The 25,000-nt window shown below is 52.0% G+C and overlaps 1 protein-coding gene across 1 annotated transcript in view; it reads left to right on the top strand.

The window, feature by feature from the left end:
* The window catches only part of LOC121873959 (leucine-rich repeat extensin-like protein 5), a 35,739-nt gene extending 13,150 nt beyond the window's left edge, over positions 1-22,589 (top strand). The window contains exons 4-12 of the mRNA XM_042377838.1: positions 17,457-17,669; positions 18,327-18,430; positions 18,665-18,771; positions 19,027-19,256; positions 19,402-19,591; positions 19,877-19,956; positions 20,276-20,395; positions 22,128-22,412; positions 22,500-22,589. Coding sequence (XP_042233772.1) covers positions 17,457-17,669; positions 18,327-18,430; positions 18,665-18,771; positions 19,027-19,256; positions 19,402-19,591; positions 19,877-19,956; positions 20,276-20,395; positions 22,128-22,412; positions 22,500-22,589 — 1,419 coding nt within the window. The remainder of the gene's footprint in view (positions 1-17,456; positions 17,670-18,326; positions 18,431-18,664; positions 18,772-19,026; positions 19,257-19,401; positions 19,592-19,876; positions 19,957-20,275; positions 20,396-22,127; positions 22,413-22,499) is intronic.
* Positions 22,590-25,000: the final 2,411 nt, after the last annotated feature.

Below are 25,000 nucleotides of genomic sequence, written 5' to 3'. Positions count from 1 at the left end.
ATGTGAGGGTGGGGTGGAGTGTGTGTGGGGTGAGGTGGAGTGTGAGGTGAGGTGGGTGTGAGGTGGGTGGAGTGTGGGGTGGAGTGTGAGGATGAGGGTGGAATGTGAGGGTGAGGTGGGTGTGAGGGTGAGGTGGAGTGTGGAGGGGTGGGGTGGGTGTGAGGGGTGAGGTGGAGTGTGGGGTGAGGTGGGTGTGGGGTGGGGTTTGTGAGGGGTGGTGGAGTGTGGGGTGGGGTGGGTGTGGGGTGAGGGTGGGGAATGTGAGGGCGGGGTGGAGTGTGAGGGGTGAGGGGTGGGTGTGAGGGGTGGGGTGAGGGTGAGTGGGGTGAGGTGAAGTGTGAGGTAGAAGTTGTGTGAGGTGTGAGGTGAGGTTGGAGTGTGAGGGGTGAGGGTGGGTGTGGTGGTGGAAGTGTGAGGGGTGAGGTGGAGTGTGAGGGTGAGTGGGTGTGAGGTTGAGGGTGGGTGTGGGGGTGGTGGGTGTGAGGGTGGGGTGGGTGTGGGGTGGGGTTGGGTGTGATGAGTTGGGTGTGGGGTGAGTTGGGTGCGGGGGTGGGGTGTGGGTGTGAGGTGGGGTGGGTGTGGGGTGGGGTGGTGTGGGGTGCCTTCAGCACAGGCCACAAGTAGTATAGTGGTGCAGTATTGTGGCCCAGGTGAGGTCACCTGATACGTTGTGGGCGTTAAAGTAAGGCGCCCCTGTTGACACCTGACACTCTTAGGTATTGTTGTGTGTCTCCTCACTCACTCCTGTGGGGGGGGGGACGCTCCTCACCCCTGTCTACACGCAGACAACCTAGCGCCCTCACCACCACAGGCTGCCGGCCTCCTGGTGGCTGGCCAGGCCTCACAGCCAGGCTGGCCTGACACAGGCTGAGGCAGACAGCCTGACATGCACACAGGCAGCGGCAGGGTGTGTGGGTGGTGTGGGAGGTGGTGTGGGGTGGGGTGTGTGGCGGGCCGGTGTGGTGGAGGTGGGTGTGAGAGGTCTGGCCTGGCTGACTGCGTGCGTTGAGAGTGTTGTGTGTGTGGTGAGTTTGTGTGGTTAAATTAGGTGTGGGGTGGTGTGTGTGGGGTAGTGTGTGTGTGAGGGTGGTGTGTGAGGTGGGTGTGTGGGGATGGTGTGAGGTGGTGGTGTGTGAGGTGGTGTGTGGGGGTGGTGTGTGGGTGGTGTGTGTGGGGTGGGTGTGGGGTGGGTGTGTGGGGTGGTGTGGTGTGTGGTGTGGTGTGTGGGGTGGTGTGTGATTGGTGTGTGGGGTGGTGTGTGGGGTGTGGGTGTGGGGTGGGTGTGTGGGGTGGTGTGTGGGGGTGGGTGTGTGGGGAGTGGGTGTGTGGGGTGGGTGTGTGGGGTGTGTGTGGGGTGGTGTGTGGGGTGGTGTGTGGGGTGGTGTGTGGGGGGTGGGTGTGTGTGGGGTGTGGTGTGTGGGGTGGGTGTGGGGTGGTGTGTGTGGTGGTGTGTGGGGTGGTGTGTGGGGTGGGTGTGAGGTGGTGTGTGAGTGGTGTGTGGGTTGTGTGTGAGGGTGGTGTGTGGGGGTAGTGTGTGGTGTGTGGGGTGGTGTGTGAGGTGGGTGGTGTGAGGTGGTGTGGTGGGTGTGAGGGTGGTGTGTGGGGTGGTGTGTGGGGTGGGGTGTGTGGGGTGGGTGTGGGGTGGTGTGTGAGGGGTGGTGTGTGGGGGTGGTGTGTGAGGGGGTGGTGGTGTGGTGGTGTGTGGGGTAGGTGTGGGGTGGTGTGTGGGGGTGGTGTGTGGGGTGGTGTGTGGGGTGGTGTGGGGAGGTGTGGGGTGGTGTGTGGGGAGTGGGGTGTGGGGGTGGTGTGTGGGGTGGTGGTGTGGGGTAGGGTGTGTGGGGTGGTGTGTGGGGGTGGGTGTGTGGGGTGGTGTGTGGGGTGGGTTGTGGGGTGGTGTGTGTGAGGTGGTGTGTGAGGTGGTGTGAGGTGGTGTGTGGTGGGTGTGTGGGGTAGGTGTGGGGTGTTACCATGTATTGTGTTCAGGGTGAAGCAGTACAACTTGTCTCTGGTTTATGGAGTTGTTGTGAGGAGGCTGGCAGGATGGTAGGGTGTGGTGTAGGTTGTGAGGAGGCTGGCAGGATGGTGGGTTGTGGTGTGGGTTGTGGAGGGGAGGCTGGCAGGATGGTAGGGTGTGGTGTAGGTTGTGAGGGAGAGCTGGCAGGATGGTAGGGTGTGGTGTAGGTTGTGAGAGCTGGCAGGATGGTGCAGGTTGTGAGGCTGGGGATGGTGGGTTGTGGTGTAGGTTGTGAGGGAGAGCTGGGGATGGTGTGTGGTGTGGGTTGAGAGAGCTGGCAGGATGGTGGGTTGTGGTGTGGAGGTTGTGAGGGAGAGCTGGGGATGGTAGGTTGTGGTGGGTTGTGAGAGGAGCTGGCAGGATGGTGGGTTGTGGTGTGGGTTGTGAGGAGCTGGCAGGATGGTGGGTTGTGTGTAGGTTGTGAGGAGCTGGCAGGATGGTAGGGTGTGGTGTGGGTTGTGAGGGAGAGCTGGCAGGATGGTGGGTTGTGGTGTGGGTTGTGAGGGAGCTGGCAGGATGGTAGGGGTGTGGTGGGTTGTGAGGAGAGCTGGCAGGATGGTAGGGTGTGGTGTGGGTTGTGAGGCTGGCAGGATGGTAGGGTGTGGTGTAGGTTGTGAGGGAGAGCTGGCAGGATGGTAGGGTGTGGTGTGGGGTGTGAGGGAGCTGGCAGGATGGTGGGGTGTGGTGTGGGTTGTGAGGCTGGCAGGATGGTGGGGTGTGGTGTAGGTTGTGAGGGAGAGCTGGCAGGATGGTGGGGTGTGGTGTGGGGAGAGCTGGCAGGATGGTGGGGTGTGGTGTGGGTTGTGAGGGAGAGGCTGGCAGGATGGTGGGGTGTGGTGTGGGTTGTGAGGGAGGCTGGCAGGATGGTGGGGTGTGGTGTGGGTTGTGAGGGAGAGCATGGGATGGTAGGTGTAGTGCAGTTGAGGGGAGGCTGGCAGGATGGTGGGGTGTGGTGTAGGTTGGAGGTGGAGCTGGCAGGATGGTGGGTTGTGGTGTGGGTTGTGGGGTGAGGGGCTGGCAGGATGGTGGGTTGTGGTGTGGGTGTGGGGGAGAGCTGGCAGGATGGTGGGGTGTGGTGTGGGTTGTGGGGAGCTGGCAGGATGGTGGGGTGTGGTGTAGGTTGTGAGAGAGCTGTGGGGATGGTGGGTTGTGGTGTGGGTTGTGGGGAGGCTGGCAGGATGGTGGGGTGTGGTGTGGGTTGTGGGGGAGAGCTGGCAGGATGGTGGGGTGTGGTGTGGGTTGTGGGGAGAGCTGGGGATGGTAGGTTGTGGTGTAGGTTGTGAGGGAGAGCTGGGACAGTGGTTGTGGTGTGGGTTGTGAGGGAGAGCTGGCAGGATGGTAGGGTGTGGTGTAGGTTGTGAGGGGAGGAGCTGGCAGGATGGTAGGGTGTGGTGTGGGTTGTGGGGAGAGCTGGCAGGATGGTAGGGTGTGGTGTGGGTTGTGAGGGAGAGCTGGCAGGATGGTAGGGTGTGGTGTGGGTTGTGAGGAGAGCTGGCAGGATGGTGGGGTGTGGTGTGGGTTGTGAGGGAGGCTGGCAGGATGGTGGGGTGTGGTGTGGGTTGTGAGGGAGAGCTGGCAGGATGGTGAGGTTGTGGTGGGTTGTGAGGAGAGCTGGCAGGATGGTGGGTTGTGGTGTGGGTTGTGAGGGAGAGCTGGGGATGGTGGGATGTGGTGTAGGTTGTGAGGGGAGAGCTGGCAGGATGGTAGGGTGTGGTGTAGGTTGTGAGGGAGGGGCTGGGATGGTAGGGTGTGGTGTGGGTTGTGAGAGCTGGCAGGATGGTAGGTTGTGGTGTGGGTTGAGGGAGCTGGCAGGATGGTGGGGTGTGGTGTGGGTTGTGAGGGAGAGCTGGCAGGATGGTGGGGTGTGGTGTGGGTTGTGGGAGGAGCTGGCAGGATGGTAGGGTGTGGTGGGTTGAGGAGAGCTGGCAGGATGGTGGGGTGTGGTGTGGGTTGTGGGGAGAGCTGGGGGGATGGTAGGGTGTGGTGTAGGTTGTGAGGGAGAGCTGGCAGGATGGTAGGGGGTGTGGTGTGGGTTGTGAGGAAGCTGGCAGGATGGTGGGGTGTGGTGTAGGTTGTGAGGGAGGCTGCAGGATGGTAGGTTGTGGGTGTAGGTTGTGAGGGAGCTGGCAGGATGGTGGGTGTGGGGTGTAGGTTGTGAGGGAGAGCTGAGCAGGGATGGTGGGGTGTGGTGTGGGTTGTGAGGGAGGCTGGCAGGATGGTAGGGTGTGGTGTAGGTTGAGGGAGAGCTGGCAGGATGGTGGGGTGTGGTGTGGGTTGTGAGGGAGGCTAGCAGGATGGTGGGGTGTGGGTGTGGGTTGTGAGGGAGAGCTGGCAGGATGGTGGGGTGTGTGGTGTGGGTTGGTGAGGAGAGCTGGCAGGATGGTGGGTTGTGGTGTGGGTTGTGGGGGGGGCTGGCAGGATGGTGGGGTGTGGTGTGGGTTGTGAGGGAGAGCTGGCAGGATGGTGAGGTGTGGGTATGGGTTGTGAGGGAGAGCTGGCAGGATGGTGAGGGTGTGGTGTGGGTTGTGAGGAGAGCTGGCAGGATGGTAGGGTGTGGTGTGGGTTGTGAGGAGAGCTGGCAGGATGGTGGGGTGTGGTGTGGGTATGGGGAGAGCTGGCAGGATGGTAGGGTGTGGTGTGGGTTGTGAGAGGCTGGCAGGATGGTAGGGGTGTGGTGTAGGTTGTGAGGGAGAGCTGGCAGATGGTGGGGTGTGGGTGTGGGTTGTGGGGGAGAGCTGGCAGGATGGTGGGGTGTGGTGTAGGTTGTGAGGCTGGCAGGATGGTGGGTTGTGGTGTGGGTTGTGGGGGAGAGCTGGCAGGATGGTGGGGTGTGGTGTGGGTTGTGAAACTGGCAGGAGTGGTGGGTGGGTGGAGTGGAAGCGGCAGGTGGTGGGTGTGGTGTGGATGGGCAGCAGGATGGTAGGGTGTGGTGTAGGTTGAGGGAGAGCTGGCAGGATGGTAGGGTGTGGTGTGGGTTGTGAGGGAGGCTGGCAGGGATGGTGGAGGGTGTGGTGTAGGTTGTGAGGGAGAGCTGGCAGGGATGGGGTGTGGTGTGGGTTGTGGGGGAGCTGGCAGGATGGTGGGGTGTGGTGTGCTGGGTTGTGAGGGAGAGCTGGCAGGATGGTGGGTTGTGGTGTAGGTTGTGAGGGAGAGCTGGCAGGATGGTGGGTTGTGGTGTGGGTTGGGGAGAGCTGGCAGGATGGTAGGGTGTGGTGTAGGTTGTGAGGGAGAGCTGGCAGGATGGTAGGTTGTGGTGCTTGATGAGAGCTGGCAGGATGGTAGGTTGGTGAGGTGAGGAGATGGCAGGATGGTAGGGTGGGTGTAGGTTGTGAGGGAGAGCTGGCAGGATGTAGGTGAGGTGTAGGTTGGAGGAGCTGGCAGGATGGTAGGTTGTGGTGTAGGTTGGAGGGAGAGCTGGCAGGATGGTAGGTTGTGGTGTAGGTTGTGAGGGAGAGCTGCAGGATGGTAGGGTGTGGTGTAGGGAGGAGATCTGGAGGATGGTAGGTTGTGGTGTAAGTTGTGGTTATGAGAAGACTGTTAATGCATAATCTGGTGAGTTTGCAGTGTAGTGTGTGTGTGTGTGTGTGTGTGTGTGTGTGTGTGTGTGTGTGTGTGTGTGTGTGTGTGTGTGTGTGTGTGACTGTATATCTGTTTTCTCCACTTACCTTTGCATCATTTCTCATCCTGGATACCTGTACCTTGATGCCCCACACAAAGAGTAATTTGAGAAGACAGAAGAGGAGGAGGAAGAGGAATAAATGGAGACATAGAATAATGGAAGAACTGTGAGGAGAAGAAGTAGAGAAGAAATCGGAAGAGGAAGAAAAATAAAGAGAATAAATGAGAGAGGAAACTTATGGGTTAAGATGGTCTGGGTCACTGGCGAGGGTTCCATGTGTTATGCTGACCATATAGGCAGTACGTGGCAGGGGTTACTGAAGGAATCTGACGATGGAAGCAACGCAGGTGTTAGATTAAGGCCATATTAGGGGTTCAGAGCTGATACTGTGTGTGTGTGTGTGTGTGTGTGTGTGTGTGTGTGTGTGCAACAGGGAAGCATGCTAAGTTCATGCTTGCCTTATGTTCATGGAGTTAAGGGAGTAGACTGAAGAGTCAATGGTTTATGTCAAAGCAAGTTTGGAAGCTCAACAATTTCCCTGAATACAATTGCAACTTGATTTACAGCAGGTACTTACTTTGCTGCAGGTGAACAGGAACCAAGGGAGGCTGGGAAGTGTGTCAACAACTCTTCACCGCCCGGGAATGAACTGTGACACATCTTGCTAGGAGGCAAGAAGGTACTGCTCTCCCACGCCTGTGTGTGTGTGTGTGTGTGTGTGTGTGTGTGTGTGTGTGTGTGTGTGTGTGTGTGTGTGTGTGTGTGTGTGCTGTAATTAGGATAAGGTCAACATTGAATCCACCAAGACAGTGATATAATATATATTCATATATTCTCAACCAACCTGATTATGGTACACACACACACACACACACACACACACACACACACACACACACACACACACACACACACACACACACACACAGTATCGTGCTAACTGTCAGTGGAGGTGAAGAGAGTACTTGAAACAGCAGGAGTGCCCCAGGGATGTGTAATGTCACTCTGCTTGTTTTAATAGGTCTGTGTAGGAGGGAGTAATGTGAACTGTGCCCCACCACCTGCCTCTCTTATTGACCTTGGGTGAATTGTGGGATGGTGGGTGGTGGGTGAGGGGTGGTGGGTGTGGGATGGTGGTGGTGGGTGGTGGGGTGGAGGGTGGGATTGTAGTGGGTGTGGAGGAGTAGGTTGGTGGGTGTGAAGGGTGTAGGGTGGTGGGGTGATGGAATAATGGATAGAAAAAGGGCGGAGGTAAGAAGTAAAGAAAAGGAGGAAGGGAAGAGAGAGAGGGTGGAGGAAGATATAGATGGAGGATTGTTTAAGCACAACTTTATTGACAAAGCTTGGAGTACAGCTTGCCTATTGAGTAATTCAGCTGTTGACACTGAGGGTGGTATCACGTTTCATTGCCACGCAGGACAGAGGGTTCATACATAATTAGGCATTGAATTAGTGTAATTTTATTTAAGGACTTTTCAGTGTGGACTCGTAAATTTAGGAGAGACTGTAAGAATGTCATGCTACCTGATACAATAAGCCAGTGTGGCTGAAGTCTTAGACAGTGTCACATTCAATAATATAGTGTTCAGGTATATGCTTTAGAGGTTTATCAAAGTTTACATGCTGAGTGTTCCGGTATGGGTACAGCGTTAACCTGCCAGATGTGTCTGTATCCCAGCCTAATTCTGGCCACGACTACATCACATTGTCTGGTTCTGTCCTTAGCTCATACATACCTCTTATCACAAAATTTGTCATATTTACTAATGCTACAACTGCAGGTTCTGCATTTTCACTCAGATCAGAGTTCATGATTCTGACTTGAATGGTACAGCATACAGGCCAAACACGCACAACATTTTCACATGCCTCATTGGCCAGTCTATCAGCACAGTCATGATACCTAATTCAAACATGGGACGGAATCCACACAGTTATCACATTTTTAATATCACATACAACTTTAGACATAGAACCTGGGGCTGTTCGTTGATTTAAAGCACTTTGAGAGTCACAGTATCACCCCACCTCCATTTCTTTTTAAGGTAGTCTGTGCTGAGAGATTCCCATTAGCTCAGTGTGTTGTGCTGCCCCAGTTGTTCAGTCTTTGCCTGTTTGACACTATCATCTCCTCTTTTATATATTACAATTGCACAGCCTGTTCTACCTGTGTTTCGTCTAAGAACCTTCAGTAAAAACATAACATCTGCTTGAGTTAATACTTTGCATATGCTGTTAGATATATTCTACCATCGGTAAGCGCAACATTTGCCATTAGCCAACAGGAGTAACTATAGAACTGATATATCTAGCCGAAGGAGGACTGGCATTAAGGTTCGTCTGGTAGAGTTTTTGTGGAAGGTTGGCGAGAGCGGGATTACTTAGATAGAACATCAACTCAGTTTGAGCTGTAGTTTGGGACCATTGTTCGTTTCAAAAGTTTGACACAAAACATGGTATTAAGTAGAGCTATCCTGGTAGATGGCATCCTAGGCGATGGGGATGGGTCCATTTTGTAAAGAGTTAGAGGGAGGAAAGGGAGAGAAGGTAGGAGGGGGAGGGAGGAGGAGGAGTGAGCAAGGGGTTGTGTTAGTATAAGGCTAAGTTGATCAGTAGACAGGCTGGCTAGTCCTCACCCTCAGTAGTAGGCCGCGTCTCCTATAATAAAACACATAACGTGTGTGTGTGTGTGTGTGGTGACTCAGCTTGAAAACAAATCACAATGCCTCAGGATTTGTATGACGATACGAGTTACATCAACATAAACAGTTTTATTGAAGGTTAATACAGGAGTTGCCATAAGTTTAGTATTTTAGGTCCATTAGATACACATTTTTTAGGCTTCAGATTTTTGGAGGTCCCGAATTTTAGGTCCTGATATATTTTTGGAGGTCCTGGTAGTTTTTGGGGGTCTGGTATTATCGGGGAATCCAACCCAGGTCATCAGGTCTGGTGTGCGTCAACTTGTGGGCCACACATTAACATTAATTTTCATATAATTTAGTTGTATTTGGACATATAAATCCCTAAACTGTTTTTTTATGTTCAAACCAAATTACTAATAGTTTGGTTTGTTTTCTTATACATTTTTGTAGTTCGGTAATTTGGTCTGCCTGTTAGGTTGAGGATAATGTTACTATATCAGGGTCATTAGTATTGGTGTTAGGACGGAATTACTTTGTTATTTATGTTTTGTCGACGTTATAGCAAGAACGTTGTGATGTATAATGTTTGTCGCTGGCAGAGATAACGTTACGATAACATTTAACGACTTTGAGATCTTACCTTTAACCTAACCTAACCTAACCTAACCTCTTTAACAAAGAACATAAGAAAGGAGGAAACTGCAGGAACCTATTGACCCATACTGGGCAGTCCATTTACACCCAACCCCTATTGCTCATATATCCATCCAACCTATGTTCGAAGCTATCCTGATGAGTTAATGATGATGTTTGGTAACTTGTTCCACTCGTCACTACTCTATTCCAAACCAATGTTTACCTATCTCTTAAATCTAAATTCGTATAATTTAAAACCATTGTTGAGTTCTCCTGGTTGGATAGTTTGAGTACTTTGTGTCACCTTTATTTATCCATTACTTCCTCTATCCTCACTCTACGTCTCTCGAGGTGCATGAAATGCTAACCTGTCTCTGTACTCAAGGTTCCTACAGGATTAGTCTTGTCATTCTCCTCTGATTCTTTCTGGTATTCTATATCCATGCTGTAGTACGCGGTGACCAGAGCTGAACTGCGTAATCAAGTGAGGTCTCACAAGCGCAAAATAGATCTAGGATGACCTCGCTAGTCTTGTACTACTCCTTTGTATGAACCCAAGTACTTTATTAGCCTTGTTTCGAGCAAATACACTGTTGACTTAGTTTACCACCAAGATTGTAACGTTCCGATTACTTTGGGTATGTTAGGTTAACAGGTATGCGTGTAGGTTTAGTTAACTGTTGATGTTAACTTGTTCGGTTTTGGTTGATTCCTTGAGTCTGATAAATATTCAGTGACCGTGTGTGTGTGGGCTGCTTATCACGTGTAAGACGCCTCACCAGTCACCAGGAACCCCACAGGTGCAGTAGACACACGCACACACAAGCAGCAGTGATATCAGCGGACATGTGGTAGCCAGAGGCACAAGCGGATCATCTGAAGATTGACCCCAGCTTATTTCACCTTTATTAAACACCTAATACTAACTAACCTAACCTAACCTAACCCTACGCATCATTGGGGTGTTTAATCATCAGGTGAAGGAAGCTTGGGGGTGTCAGTATCTTCATGACACTCCACCAAGCTGAAGGTGAAGAAGCCTCCGGTTAACAGGTGATCCGTTTAGTACTGGGACCAACGGTGCTAATACAGTGGCAGGTGGAGCAGCGTCATGCAACCTCACCTTATTGGGGAACACATTGACCAGGTGTAGTGGATCAACGGGTGAAATATCTACCCTAGTGTATTTCACCTGAAGATTAACCCTAACGTTCTTTAGGGGACGTGGTTAGGAGTAGGTTAGTTACCTACCACCCACCCACCCACCCACCCATCCACCCACCCACCCATCCACCCACCCACCCATCTAAACTATTTAAATTGTCCTCAAAGAAAATAATGCCTCGTTTTCAATAGATTACAGCCATAGTGTACGGGGTAACCTGAGGCTGAGGGAAACATACTTATAATGTTAAGCGTATTCTGGATTGTATTCCGTGAGGATAGTTAGCCACTGCAGTTAACTAGTTTTTTTTTTACATACGGTTAACCACGATACGTTTATAGTTCACCACGATGCAGTTGCCATAGTTTAACACGATGCGGTTGCGCAGTTCTACATTCTACGGTTGCATTTACGATGCAGTTTGCCATAGTTTACGTGCAGGTTTACGATTCCGATGCAGTTTGCCGTAGTTTACCACGATGCAGTTTGCCATAGTTTACCACGATGCAGTTTGCCATAGTTTAACGATGCGGTACTTGCTATAGGTTGCCGCAGTTTACCACGACGCAGTTTGCCATAGTTCACCGATGCGGTTTGCCGTAGTTTAACACGATGCAGTTTGCCATAGTTTACCACGACGCAGTTTGCCATAGTTACTAATGACGCAGTTTGCCATAGTTCACCACGATGCAGTCATAGTTAATGCGATGCATTACCACGATGCAGTTGCCAGTTTAAGATGCAGTAAGATCACCACGATGCAGTTTGCCATAGTTTACGATGCAGTTTGCCATAGTTTACCACGATGCAGTTTGCCATAGTTTAACACGATGCAGTTTGCCATAGTTCACCACGATGCAGTTTATGGTTTACCACGATGCAGTTTGCCATAGTTCACCACGATGCAGTTTGGCCATAGTTTAACACGATGCAGTTTGCCATAGTTAACCACGATGCAGTTTGCCATAGTTTACCACGATGCAGTTTGCCATAGTTTACCACGAAGTAGCAGCTGCGATGGAGTTATAGTTTACCACGATGCAGTTTGCCATATCACGATGCAGTTTGCCATAGTTTAACACGATGCAGTTTGCCATAGTTCACCACGATGCAGTTTGCCAGTTTACCACGACGCAGTTTATAGTTCACCACGTGAAGCCGCTTAAACACGATGCAGTTTGCCATAGTTTACCACGACGCAGTTTGCCATAGTTTACCACGACGCAGTTCACCACGATGCAGGCTATAGTTTACCATGGAAGTTTGCTATAGTTCACCACGATGCAGTTGCCAGTTTAACACGATGCAGTTTGCCATAGTTCACCACGATGCAGTTTGCCATAGTACGATGCAGTTTGCTAGAGTTTACTGATGCAGTCGTTGTTTAACGATGCAGTTTTAGCGTTCACCACGATGCAGTTTGCGCAGTTTACCACGATGCAGTTTGCCATAGTTCACCACGATGCAGTTTGCCATAGTTTAACACGATGCAGTTTGCCATAGTTTACCACGATGCAGTTTGCCATAGTTTAACACGATGCAGTTTGCCATAGTTCACCACGATGCAGTTTGCCATAGTTCACCACGATGCAGTTTGCCATAGTTTACCACGACGCAGTTTGCCATAATTTACCACGATGCAGTTTGCCATAGTTTAACACGATGCAGTTTGCCATAGTTCACCACGGATGCAGTTTGCCATAGTTCACCACGATGCAGTTTGCCATAGTTCACCACGATGCAGTTGGCCAAGTTTACCACGATGCAGTTTGCCATGTTTACCACCACCTCAATTTGCCATAACCACGACGAAGTTTGCCAAGATGACTTAAGTGGGACATAGCCATGGTATTGAGTGTAAGAGGGACATATACAAAATGTACAGTAAGGTTGCCTCCCAGCCAGCCAGCCAATCCCACAATACTTACATTGTGTGTACTGTAACGTTATACTCTCTGAGATTTATTCATAGACAACTTGTTTTAGTGTGTTCGTTGTCTCACCAGAGCTCACAAGGTTGTTAATTTGACAACCTGTTTAATAGTCTCTTATGAGTAGGATGAGGAAGGGAGGAGGATGAGGGAGAGAAGGAGCCAGGTTCTACAAAAATCCTCTAGACTTGACCTATACGTGTTGTCATATCACCTAAAACACGTACGTATCTAGTTCAGTATGTAGTGTTGTTTGTTTTCACGCTGACAGGATAGCCCTTAAGATAACATTATGGTGTCCTAAGTAACGATCACTAGGTAACCTGACGGGAGACGACAGTAACTTTTCTTTTCGATAATTGTTATCCAGGGTATTCGGTGACCTGTTCTATTATGTATACTTGTTCTATACTCTATGTATACCTGCTCATGTATAACTGCTCTATATGTATACCTGTGCTATGGATAACTGCTCTATATGTTTACCTGCTGTATATGTATATCTGTGCTATGTATACCTACTCTATATGTATGCTTGCTCTGTATACCTACTATGTATACCTGATCTATGTATACATGGTCTGTTTTTGTATTTGCTGCATCAATGTTAACTTATATGGCGAGTTAGGTGTGTGTGTGTGTGTGTGTTGATCTATCCTCAGTCTGTTTATATGGCGATTGTACACCTATTTATCTATCATCCATCCATCGATCGTGTGGTGTGGGTGGGTAGAGAGGTAGGGCGTCATAAGGTAAATGAGTTTATCCTGGCAGACTCTGTGGGTGTCCGTGTCTATTGGAGGAGTTAGTTTAGCTAGGTTTAAAGGAGAGCTTTAAGTTTAGGGTTTAGTTTAGGTAGGTAGGTTTAGGTTAGATGAGGTTAGGTTTGTTAGGTTTGCGAATTATTCACAACTTTATGGTTCATGCAAAGACGAACGTAAGTTGGATCGTTAGTCCGAGAAAAGTTTGTATAATATGGTGTGGACTTTTGTGACGTTGAATTTTTCAGAAGTGATAGAACTTGACCTATGGAAGTAAATTTATTTAAAAACATTCAATATGGGTGTCATTTCCAAGATACAGTGCATGAGGTATTCTAATTATGCTTCACAAACATGTAATGTTTTGAGAATCATAAAAGATAAGTTAAACGATACAAAAGATTAAAAAATACTAATTATTTGAGATTAATATTATTATTTTATGATAATTTATGATTATGATTCTCATTAATCAAGTATATCTAAATCATAATGGATTATTTTATGAGCATAAGTTATTAAGGTAGTCGATACAATGGATTATTAATGTCTTATAAATCAAATAACGTTCATAAGACTGTCTCAATTGTTTTATTTACATGATGAAAATTATAAGGTGGTAACGAATTCATGACCTCAACTGTACACACGACACGAGTATCAGACAAAAGTTTCTAGTCTCCCAACTTTTGTCAGCTAATGCCGATCACAGTCCACCACTACATCTACACGTGCTGGTACATTCTACTTCTGCCTTTACACGCAGTCCTTCTGTGGCCCTTTTCTGGTTGATATCCACATGATCAAATTAACTCTGAATTGACTTTGTTTAGCTTCTCGATGTGACCCATATGAGGCCTCAGTAGGCTGGAGAAGGTAAAGCAGGATCGAGTGGCCCCAACAATAACCAGCTTAGAGTGTTCAACTACAGCTGCATATGTTGGTGCTATACTTCTTCATCTTCTGGTAAACAAGACCTTCCGTGCCTCATTGACAGTAAACAGGTCCTTCCGTGCCCCATTGACAGTAAACAGGTCCTTCCGTGCCCCATTGACAGTAAACAGGTCCTTCCGTGCCCCATTGACAGTAAACAGGTCCTTCCGTGCCCCATTGACAGTAACAGGTCTTCCGTGCCCCATTGACAGTAAACAGGTCCTTCATTGCCCCATTGACAGTAAACAGGTCCTTCCGTGCCCCATTGACAGTAAACAGGTCCTTCCGTGCCCCATTGACAGTAAACAGGTCCTTCCGTGCCCCATTGACAGTAAACAGATCCTTCCGTGCCTCATTGACAGTCATACAAGTGCCCGTTCTGTCGCACATTAAGCCGACAAAGTGCTCTATGGCAGACAAAATCACTTCCACTTTGTCTCAGTACCAAGAATGCTGTATTGACTAATCTCGAGCTTTCTATGTCGTCCATGCAATGTGTTTGTCTCTGCCTGCATAAAGTTGTTTGGTCACATCCGTAAAGGCGTGAAATGCAGTAAATTATCTTGATTTTGCAGGTCCAATTTTCCAACAACATCATGGACAGGTACAGTACATATCTGGAAATCTTGCCAGTTCTAACGCAATCCAAAGCTCGCTGAGGCCCAGATGTTGAAGCATGGAAACGGCTATGACGATCACTTCTCTGTTTACAGTACTAAGCATGATTTTTCGTGTATCAGTGTTTTGCACATTCCACTTCATGAAGGAGAAGTCTACTATATGTTTCTTCGTGTGAATATGAGACAAATGCTGGTATCCCTGTCTAGGCTGTAGAGAACATTCTTTCCTGCGTTGAGACTACTTACTTGTCTCCAGAACGTAATGTCTTGGACAGACCTGCTAGAAAATGATAAGCTTTGCATTATTTCCCTCTTCTGAGAAATGCATTCCAGTTTCCAGGGAATCTTGTTGTCTGGGTGAGCTCGCCTTCAGACACCTCTCCTTCTTCTTCTCCTGATACATTATTTCGAGCCACCAGAGCTATATTCATCCCAGATGAGGTCAAGCCTCTTGCTCTCATTCTGCAGCTGTCATCAGAGTATTTCATAAAACATTTTCTCCATATTTAAGAAAAGTTTACAAGCACCTGGTTTTAAAGTTCACAGCAACAGCTCCACGAGAAGCAGAACTTGGCCATCATGGAGGTACTTGAAGGTTTATCACCAAGCTTTCCATGATTTACGCAAGATCAGATTTTTATACCTGATCGTAACTCTCATATTGGGAGAATGGACGACTGGTTTTCATGACATCAAAACTCATCAAGACTATCACCCCGAGCCTGGCAATACACGTAGAGCTGTGAGAAGAGAGACCACAGTTTTTCTTAAGTGAGTCAATATTTGGCTTATCCTTTGATAATTGGATCAAAGAGAAATTTAGTTTTTCTTAATGATTCGATCTACAATGCGAGATTCTTTTTCCAACCTGTCTCACGCCAACAGATCCTAGCGTTCTTCCGTAAATAGATTTCCCATTATCAATCACAGTAAGCAGTGTTGTTACTTGTTTCTCAAATGTGTTGTGAATACTTTTTAACCTGTTCGTGGTGTTGCATACTGATTGAGTGATGAGTTTCCTATGCAGCGTCAACCTCACCAATCATCCTTGTTATTTCTGGACCATCCATCCAAGTAATTCAGAGCAGTTTTCAGTTAGTCTAATGGTTCCTCCGACCCTTGTGACACTCCTGCTTCGTGAGATTTATGTACTACAAGGCTCCTCTCACTGTGGCTGCTTCCGTTAAAGACTGAGCCTATCACACAGGTGGGCTGGTAGGGAACAGTGTGGACGATCTGAAGCAAAAAACCATGGAACGATTTTTAAAGCATGTTTGTACAGCTGGAAAACGCCTTCACACAAAGACTACACGAAAGTTTAATCATCCAACTCATAGCCTAGTAGATCTTTTATCAGAATTCATTCGTGTAATGTTAGGTTTCAGTATTTTAACACATAATCTACAGTTTATAAAATGGCGGCCATCTTGAAAATGATAGCTATATTGGATTATTTAAATGGCTCTATATCTATTTTATTCAGCTAGTAAAAGTTTATATTCTCTGAAAATGTCAAATTGTTTCTAAAGTGTGCACAATTCATTCACCATTTCCCATTTTCTGGACTACCTCAAATATTTGGTGTTCGTACAACGTGAAGCCAGGTCACGGATGAGGAAGTCTCTTCTGTGTGTGGGAAACATACATACATACATACATACATACATACATACATACATATACAAAATAGAGTGTGTGGAACTCCTCTCCTCAATACAACCTGTTTTTATTAGCTCTCACTCACAAGTACTATCAGGTGTTGTAATAAACTTGTCCTCATAACGGCAACCAGATACTCAAGTGTTCTTATGTTGGATATTCGTCGTGTGAATGTGTACCTGACTGGTGACTGTATCTAACTGGTCATGGGTGTATCTAACTGGTCATGAGTGTATCTAACTGGTCAGGGTGTATCTAACTGGTCATGAGTGTATCTAACAGGTCATGAGTGTATCTAACTGGTCATGAGTGTATCTAACTGGTCATGAGTGTATCTAACTGGTCATGAGTGTATCTAACTGGTCATGGGTGTATCTAACTGGTCATGAGTGTATCTAACAGGTCATGAGTGTATCTAACTGGTCATGAGTGTATCTAACTTCGATGAGTGTATCTAACTGGTCATGGAGTGTATCTAACTGGTCATGAGTGTATCTAACTGGTCATGAGTGTATCTAACTGTTTGCCTTAGGTCATCGTCCAATCGTTTACACTTAACATTAAAATTACACCAAGATTCAAGTAGTTACCTTCACTCACCACCACCAGTTACGGGACTGATACAAATCTCAGTGCCATGACCTGTTGTTGAGTACCATGAGGTGTTGCTGAGTACCATGACCTGTTGTTGAGTACCATGAGGTGTTGCTGAGTACCATGACCTGTTGTTGAGTACCATGAGGTGTTGCTGAGTACCATGATCTGTTGTTGAGTACCATGAGGTGTTGCTGAGTACCATGACCTGTTGTTGAGTACCATGAGGTGTTGCTGAGTACCATGACCTGTTGTTGAGTACCATGAGGTGTTGCTGAGTACCATGACCTGTTGTTGAGTACCATGAGGTGTTGCTGAGTACCATGACCTGTTGTTGAGTACCATGAGGTGTTGCTGAGTACCATGACCTGTTGTTGAGTACCATGAGGTGTGGGGACCACTGTGCCTTCAAAACAAACACACACACACAAACAAACACACACACACACACACACACACACAAACAAACACACACACACACACACACACACACATACACACACACACACACACACACACACACACACACACACACACACACACACACACACACACACACACCCCAGAAATGTTGCCTCATCGTCGACCTCCTCCTCCTCCTCTTCTTCCTCCTCCTCACTATAATCCTCCTCCTCCTCTTCCTCCTCCCCCACCCTCCCTTCCTCCCCAATGTACATCAAAGAGGAGAGATAGCCAGGAAGGTAGTGATGTTGCGGGTACCACTACAGCCCTCAGGGCACCACTACAGCCCTCGTGCCACTACAGTCCTTGGGTACCACCTACAACCCTTGGGTACCACTACAGCCCTCGGGTACCACAACAGCCCTGGGTACCACTACAGCCCTTGGGTACCACTACAGCCCTCGGGTACCACTACAGCCCTCGGTACAACTGCAGCCCTCAGGTACCACTACAGCCCTTGGGTACCACAGCAGCCCTCGAATTTCCCAGCCCTTGGGTATCACTACAGTCCTTGGGTACCACAACAGCCTCGAGTACCCACAGCAGCCCTCGGGTACCACTACAGCCCTTGGGTACCACTACAGCCCTCGGGTACCACAACAGCTCTCAGGGAACCGCTACAGTCCTCAGGTACCACTACAGCCCTTGGGTACCACAACAGCCCTCGAGTACCACAACAGCCCTCAGGTACCACAACAGCTCTCAGGTACCACTACAGCCCTTAAGGTACCACTACAGCCCTTGGGTACCACTACAGCCCTCAGGTACCACAACAGCCCTCAGGTACCACTACAGCCCTTAGGTACCACTACAGCCCTCAGGTACCACTACAGCCCTTGGGTACCACTACAGCCCTCAGGTACCACAACAGCCCTCAGGTACCACTACAGCCCTCGGGTACCACAACAGCCCTCAGGTACCACTACAGCCCTTGGGTACCACAACAGCCCTCAGGTACCACACAGCCCTTGGGTACCACTACAGCCCTCAGGTACCACCCAGCCCTCGGGTACCACTTCAGCCCATGGGTACCACAACAGCCCTCAGGTACCACAGCAGCCCTCGGGTACCACTACAGCCCTCAGGTACCACAACAGCCCTCAGGTACCACTACAGCCCTTGGGCACCACTACACCCCTCGGGTACCACTACAGCCCTCAGGTACCACTACAGCCCTCAGGTACCACAGCAGCCCTCGGGTACCACTACAGCCCTTGGGTACCACAACAGCCCTCAGGTACCACTACAGCCCTCAGGTACACAACAGCCCTCGGAGTCCCACTACAGCCCTCGGGTCCCACTACAGCCCTTGGGTACCACTACAGCCCTCAGGTACCACTACAGTCCTCGGGTCCCACTACAGCCCTCGGGTACCACTACACAGCCCTCAGGTACCACTACAGCTTAGGTACCACTACAGCCCATAGTACCACTACAGCCCTCGGGTCCCACTACGCGCGGGTACCACAACAGCCCTCGGGTACCACAACAGCCCTCAGTACCACTACAGCTCTTAGGTACCACAACAGCTCTCAGGTACCACTACAGCCCTCGGGTACCACTACAGCCCTCGAGGTACCACTACAGCCCTCAGGTACCCACTACAGCCTTGGGTACCACTACAGCCCTCAGGTACCACCCCAGCCCTTGGGTACACCACAACAGCCCTCGAGTACCACAACAGCCCTCGAGGTACCACTACAGCCATTAGGTGCCACTACACAGCCCTCAGGTACCACAACAGCCCTTGGGTACCACAACAGCCCTCAGGTACCACTACAGCGCTTGGGTACCACTACAGCCCTCAGGTACCACTACAGCCCTCGGGTACCACAGCAGCCCTCGGGTACCACTACAGCCTCGGGTCCCACTACAGCCCTTAGGTACCACTACAGCCCTCAGGTCCCTACAGCCCTCAGGTCCCACAGCAGCCTCGGGTACCACTACAGCCCTCAGGTACCACTACAGCCCTTGGGTACCACTACAGCCCTCGAGAGTGCCACTACAGCCCTTAGGTACCACAACAGCCCTCGGTACCTACAACAGCCCTCAGGTACCTACAGCCCTCGGGCCCCACTACAGCGCTTGGGTACCACAACAGCCCTCGGTACCACTACAGCGCATGGGTACCACTACAGCGCAGGTACCACAACAGCCCTCGAATTTTCACAGCCCTCAGGTACCACACTGGCCCTTAGGTACCACTACAGCCCTCAGGTACCACTACAGCGCTTAGGTACCACTACAGCGCAGGTACCACAACAGCCCTCGAGCACCACTACAGCCCTCAGGTACCACTACAGCCCTCAGGTACCACAACAGCCCTCAGGTACCACTCTACAGCCCTTGGGTACCACTACAGCTCTCAGGTACCACAATAGCCCTCGGGTACCACCCCAGCCCTCAGGTACCACTACAGCCCTTGGGTAGCACAGCCCATGGGTATCACTACAGCCCTTGGGTACCACTAGAGCCATTGGGTACCACAACAGCCCTCAGGTACCACAGCCCTCAGGTTCACTACAGCCCTTGGGTACCACAACAGCTCTCAGGTACCACAACCCTCAGGTACCACACACTACAGCCCTTAGGTACCACTACAGCCCTCGGTACCACTACAGCCCTTGCCAGGTACCACTACAGTCGCGCCCAGGTACCACTACCTGCCCTTGAGTACCACTACAGCCCTCAGGTACCACTACAGTCCTTGGGTACCATTACAGCCCTCAGGTACCACTACAGCCCTCAGGTACCACTACAGCCCTTGGGTATCACTGCAACCCTCAGGTACCACTACAGCCCTTGGGTATCACTACAGCCCTTGGGTACCACTACAGCCCTTGGGTATCACTACAGCCCTTGGGTATCACTACAGCCCTTGGGTATCACTGGCCTTGGGTACCACTACAGCCCTCGGGTACCACTACAGCCCTCGGGGTGGTACCACTACAGCCCTCGGGTCCCACTACAGCCCTCGGGTCCCACTACAGCCCTCAAGGTCCCACTACAGCCCTCAGGTACCACTACAGCCCTCGAGGTACCACTACAGCCCTCAGGCCCCACTACAGCCCTCGGGTACCACTACAGCCCTCGAGGTACCACTACAGCCCTCAGGTCCCACCAGCCCTCAGGCCCCTGCAACCCTCGGGTACCACTACAGCCCTCAGGTACCACTACAGCCCTCGGGTCCCACTACAGCCCTCGGGTCCCACTACAGCCCTCGGGTCCCACTACAGCCCTCAGGTCCCACTACAGCCCTTGGGTACCACTACAGTCGCGCCAAGGTACCACTACAGCCCTTAGGCACCACTAGCCCTCAGGTCCCGCAGCCCTCAGGTCCCCACTACAGCCCTCAGGTACCACTACAGCCCTCAGGTACCACTACAGCCCTCAGGCCCCACTACAGCCCTCAGGTACCACTACAGCCCTCGAGTACCACTACAGCCCTCAGGTACCACTACAGCCCTCAGGTACAACTGCAGCCCTCGGGTACCACTACAGCCCTTGGGTACCACTACAGCCCTCGGGTACCACTACAGCCCTTAGGTACCACTACAGCCCTCAGGTACACTACAGCCCTCGGGTACCGCACAGCCCTCGGGTACCACTACAGCCCTTGGGTACCACTACAGCCCTTGGGTACCACTACAGCCCTCGGGTACCACTACAGCCCTCAGGTACCACTACAGCCCCTCAGGTACCACTACAGCCCTGGTACAACTGCAGCCCTTGGGTACACCACTACAGCCCTCAGGTACCACCTTCCCAGCCTTAGGTACCACTACAGCCCTCAAGGTACACTACAGCCCTCAGGTACCACTACAGCCCTCAGGTACCACTACAGCCCTTGGAGTACCACTACAGCCCTTGGTATCACTACAGCCCTCAGGTACCACTACAGCCCTCAGGTACCACTACAGCCCTCAGGTACCACTACAGCCCTTAGGTACCACTACAGCCCTCAGGTACCACTACAGCCCTTGGGTACCACAGCAGCCCTCAGGTACACCACAACAGCCCTCAGGTACCACTACAGCCCTTGGGTACAACAGCCCTCAGGTACCACTACAGCCCTCAGGTCCCACTACAGCCTCAGGTACCACAACAGCCCTCGAGGCGCACTACAGCCCGCAGGTACCACAGCAGCCCTCGGGTACCACAACAGCCCTCAGGTACCACAGCAGCCCTCAGGTACCACTACAGCCCTTGGGTACCACTACAGCCCTCAGGTACCACAACAGCTCTCAGGAACCACTACAGCCCTCAGGTACCACTACAGCCCTTGGGTACCACAACAGCCCTCAGGTACCACAACAGCCCTCAGGTACCACAACAGCTCTCAGGTACCACACAGCCTTAGGTACCACTACAGCCCTTGGGCACCCACACAGCCCTCAGGTACCACAACAGCCCTCAGGTACCACACCTAGCCCTTGGAGTACCACTACAGCCCTCAGGTACCACTACAGCCCTTAGGTACCACTACAGCCCTCAGGTACCACAACAGCCCTCGGAAGGTACCACTACAGCCCTCAGGTACCGCTTGGCCCTCAGGTACCACTACAGCCCTTGGGTACCACAACAGCCCTCGGGTACCACTACAGCCCTTGGGTACCACTACAGCCCTCGAGGTACCACAGCAGCCCTCAGGTACCACTACAGCCCTTGGGTACCACAACAGCCCTCAGGTACCACAGCCCTCAGGTACCACTACAGCCCTCAGGTACCACAACAGCCTCAGGTACCACACTACAGCCCTTAGGTACCACTACACCCCTCAGGTACCACTACAGCCTCGGGAACACCACTACAGCCCTCAGGTACCACAACAGCCCTCGAGGTACCACACTACAGCCCTTAGGTACCACAACAGCCTCAGGTACCACTACAGCCCTCAGGTACCACAACAGCCACAGGTCCCACTACAGCCCTCAGGTCCCACTACAGCCCTTGGGTACCTACAGCCCTCGAGAATTGCCACGCACACTACAGTCTTCAGGTCCACTACAGCCCTCGGGTACCACTACAGCCCTCAGGTACCACTACAGCGCTTGGGTACCACTACAGCCCACTTGGGTACCACTACAGCCCTCGGGTCCCACTACAGCCCTTGGGTACCACAACAGCCCTCAGGTACCTACAGCCCTCGGGCCCCACTACAGCGCTTGGGTACCACAACAGCCCTCGGTACCACTACAGCGCATGGGTACCACTACAGCGCTGGTACCACAACAGCCCTCGAATTTTCACAGCCCTCGGGTACCACACTGGCCCTTGGGTACCACTACAGCCCTCAGGTACCACTACAGCGCTTGGGTACCACTACAGCGCTTGGGTACCACAGCAGCCCTCGGGTACCACTACAGCCCTCAGGTACCACTACAGCCCTCAGGTACCACAACAGCCCTCAGGTACCACTACAGCCCTTGGGTACCACTACAGCTCTCGGTACCACAATAGCCCTCGGGTACCACTACAGCCCTCAGGTACCACTACAGCCCTTGGGTACCACAGCCCATGGGTATCACTACAGCCCTTGGGTACCACTAGAGCCATTGGGTACCACAACAGCCCTCAGGTACCACAGCCCTCAGGTTCACTACAGCCCTTGGGTACCACAACAGCCTGGTACCACAACCCTCGGTGCCACACACTACAGCCCTTAGGTACCACTACAGCCCTCGGTACCACTACAGCCCTTGGGTACCACTACAGTCGCTCCCAGGTACCACTACCTGCCCTTGGGTACCACTACAGCCCTCAGGTGCCACTACAGCCCTTGGGTACCACTACAGCCCTCAGATTCCACTACAGCCCTCAGGTACCACTACAGCCCTTGGGTATCACTACAACCCTTGGTACCACTACAGCCCTTGGGTATCACTACAGCCCTTGGGTACCACTACAGCCCTTGGGTATCACTACAGCCCTTGGGTACCACTACAGCCCTTGGGTATCACTGGCCTTGGGTACCACTACAGCCCTCGGGCACCACTACAGCCCTCGGGTGGTACCACTACAGCCCTCGGGTCCCACTACAGCCCTCGGGTCCCACTACAGCCCTCAGGTCCCACTACAGCCCTTGGGTACCACTACAGCCCTCGAGGTACCACTACAGCCCTCAGGCCCCACTACAGCCCTCGGGTACCACTACAGCCCTCGAGGTACCACTACAGCCCTCGGTCCCACCAGCCCTCAGGCCCCTACAACCCTCGGGTACCACTACAGCCCTCGGGTACCACTACAGCCCTCGGGTCCCACTACAGCCCTCGGGTCCCACTACAGCCCTCGGGTCCCACTACAGCCCTCAGGTCCCACTACAGCCCTTGGGTACCACTACAGTCCCGCGGTACCACTACAGCCCTTGGTACCACTAGCCCTCAGGTCCCACAGCCCTCAGGTCCCACTACAGCCCTCGGTACCACTACAGCCCTCAGGTGCCACTACAGCCCTCAGGTCCCACTACAGCCCTCAGGTACCACTACAGCCCTCGGGTCCCACTACAGCCCTCAGGTACCACTACAGCCCTCAGGTACCACCAGCCCTCGGGTACCACTACAGCCCTTGGGTACCACTACAGCCCTCGGGTACCACTACAGCCCTTAGGTATCACTACAGCCCTGGTACACTACAGCCCTTGGGTACCACACAGCCCTCGGGTACCACTACAGCCCTTAGGTACCACTACAGCCCTTGGGTCCACTACAGCCCTCGGGTACCACTACAGCCCTCAGGTACCACTACAGCCCTTCAGGTACCACTACAGCCCTGGTCCACTGCAGCCCTGGGTCCCACTACAGCCCTCAGGTACCACCACCCAGCCTTGGGTACCACTACAGCCCTCAGGTACACTACAGCCCTCGGGTACCACTACAGCCCTCAGGTACCACTACAGCCCTTGGGGTACCACTACAGCCCTTGGTATCACTACAGCCCTCAGGTACCACTACAGCCCTCAGGTACCACTACAGCCCTCAGGTACCACTACAGCCCTTAGGTACCACTACAGCCCTCAGGTACCACTACAGCCCTCGGGTACCACTACAGCCCTCAGGTCACCACCAGCCCTCAGGTACCACTACAGCCCTTGGGTACAACAGCCCTCGGGTACCACTACAGCCCTCGGGTCCCACTACAGCCTCAGGTACCACAACAGCCTCGAGGCGCACTACAGCCCTCAGGTACCACTGCAGCCCTCGGGTACCACTACAGCCCTCAGGTACCACTGCAGCCCTCAGGTACCACTACAGCCCTTGGGTACCACTACAGCCCTCAGGTACCACAACAGCCCTCAGGTACCACTACAGCCCTAGGTACCACTACAGCCCTTGGGTACCACTACAGCCCTCAGGTACCACAACAGCCCTCGGGTACCACAACAGCTCTCAGGTACCACACAGCCTTGGGTACCACTACAGCCCTTGGGTACCACACAGCCCTCGGGTACCACTACAGCCCTGGTACCACACAGCCCTTGGTCCACTACAGCCCTCAGGTACCACTACAGCCCTTAGGTACCACTACAGCCCTCGGGTACCACAACAGCCCTCGGAGGTACCACTACAGCCCTCAGGTACCACTGGCCCTCAGGTACCACTACAGCCCTTGGGTACCACACAGCCCTCGGGTACCACTACAGCCCTTGGGTACCACTACAGCCCTCGGTACCACAGCAGCCCTCAGGTACCACTACAGCCCTTGGGTACCACTACAGCCCTCAGGTACCACAGCCCTCAGGTACCACTACAGCCCTCAGGTACCACAACAGCCTCAGGTACCACCTACAGCCCTTGGTACCACTACAGCCCTCAGGTACCACTACAGCCTCGGGTACCACTACAGCCCTCAGGTACCACAACAGCCCTCGGGTACCACCTACAGCCCTTGGGTACCACTACAGCCTCAGGTACCACTACAGCCCTCGGGTACCACAACAGCCCCAGGTACCACTACAGCCCTCA

This window comes from Homarus americanus, unplaced genomic scaffold, assembly GCF_018991925.1.
Source record: "Homarus americanus isolate GMGI-L3 unplaced genomic scaffold, GMGI_Hamer_2.0 scaffold25827, whole genome shotgun sequence".
Taxonomy (NCBI): domain Eukaryota; kingdom Metazoa; phylum Arthropoda; class Malacostraca; order Decapoda; family Nephropidae; genus Homarus; species Homarus americanus.
This window is presented reverse-complemented; position numbering and strand designations above follow the sequence as displayed.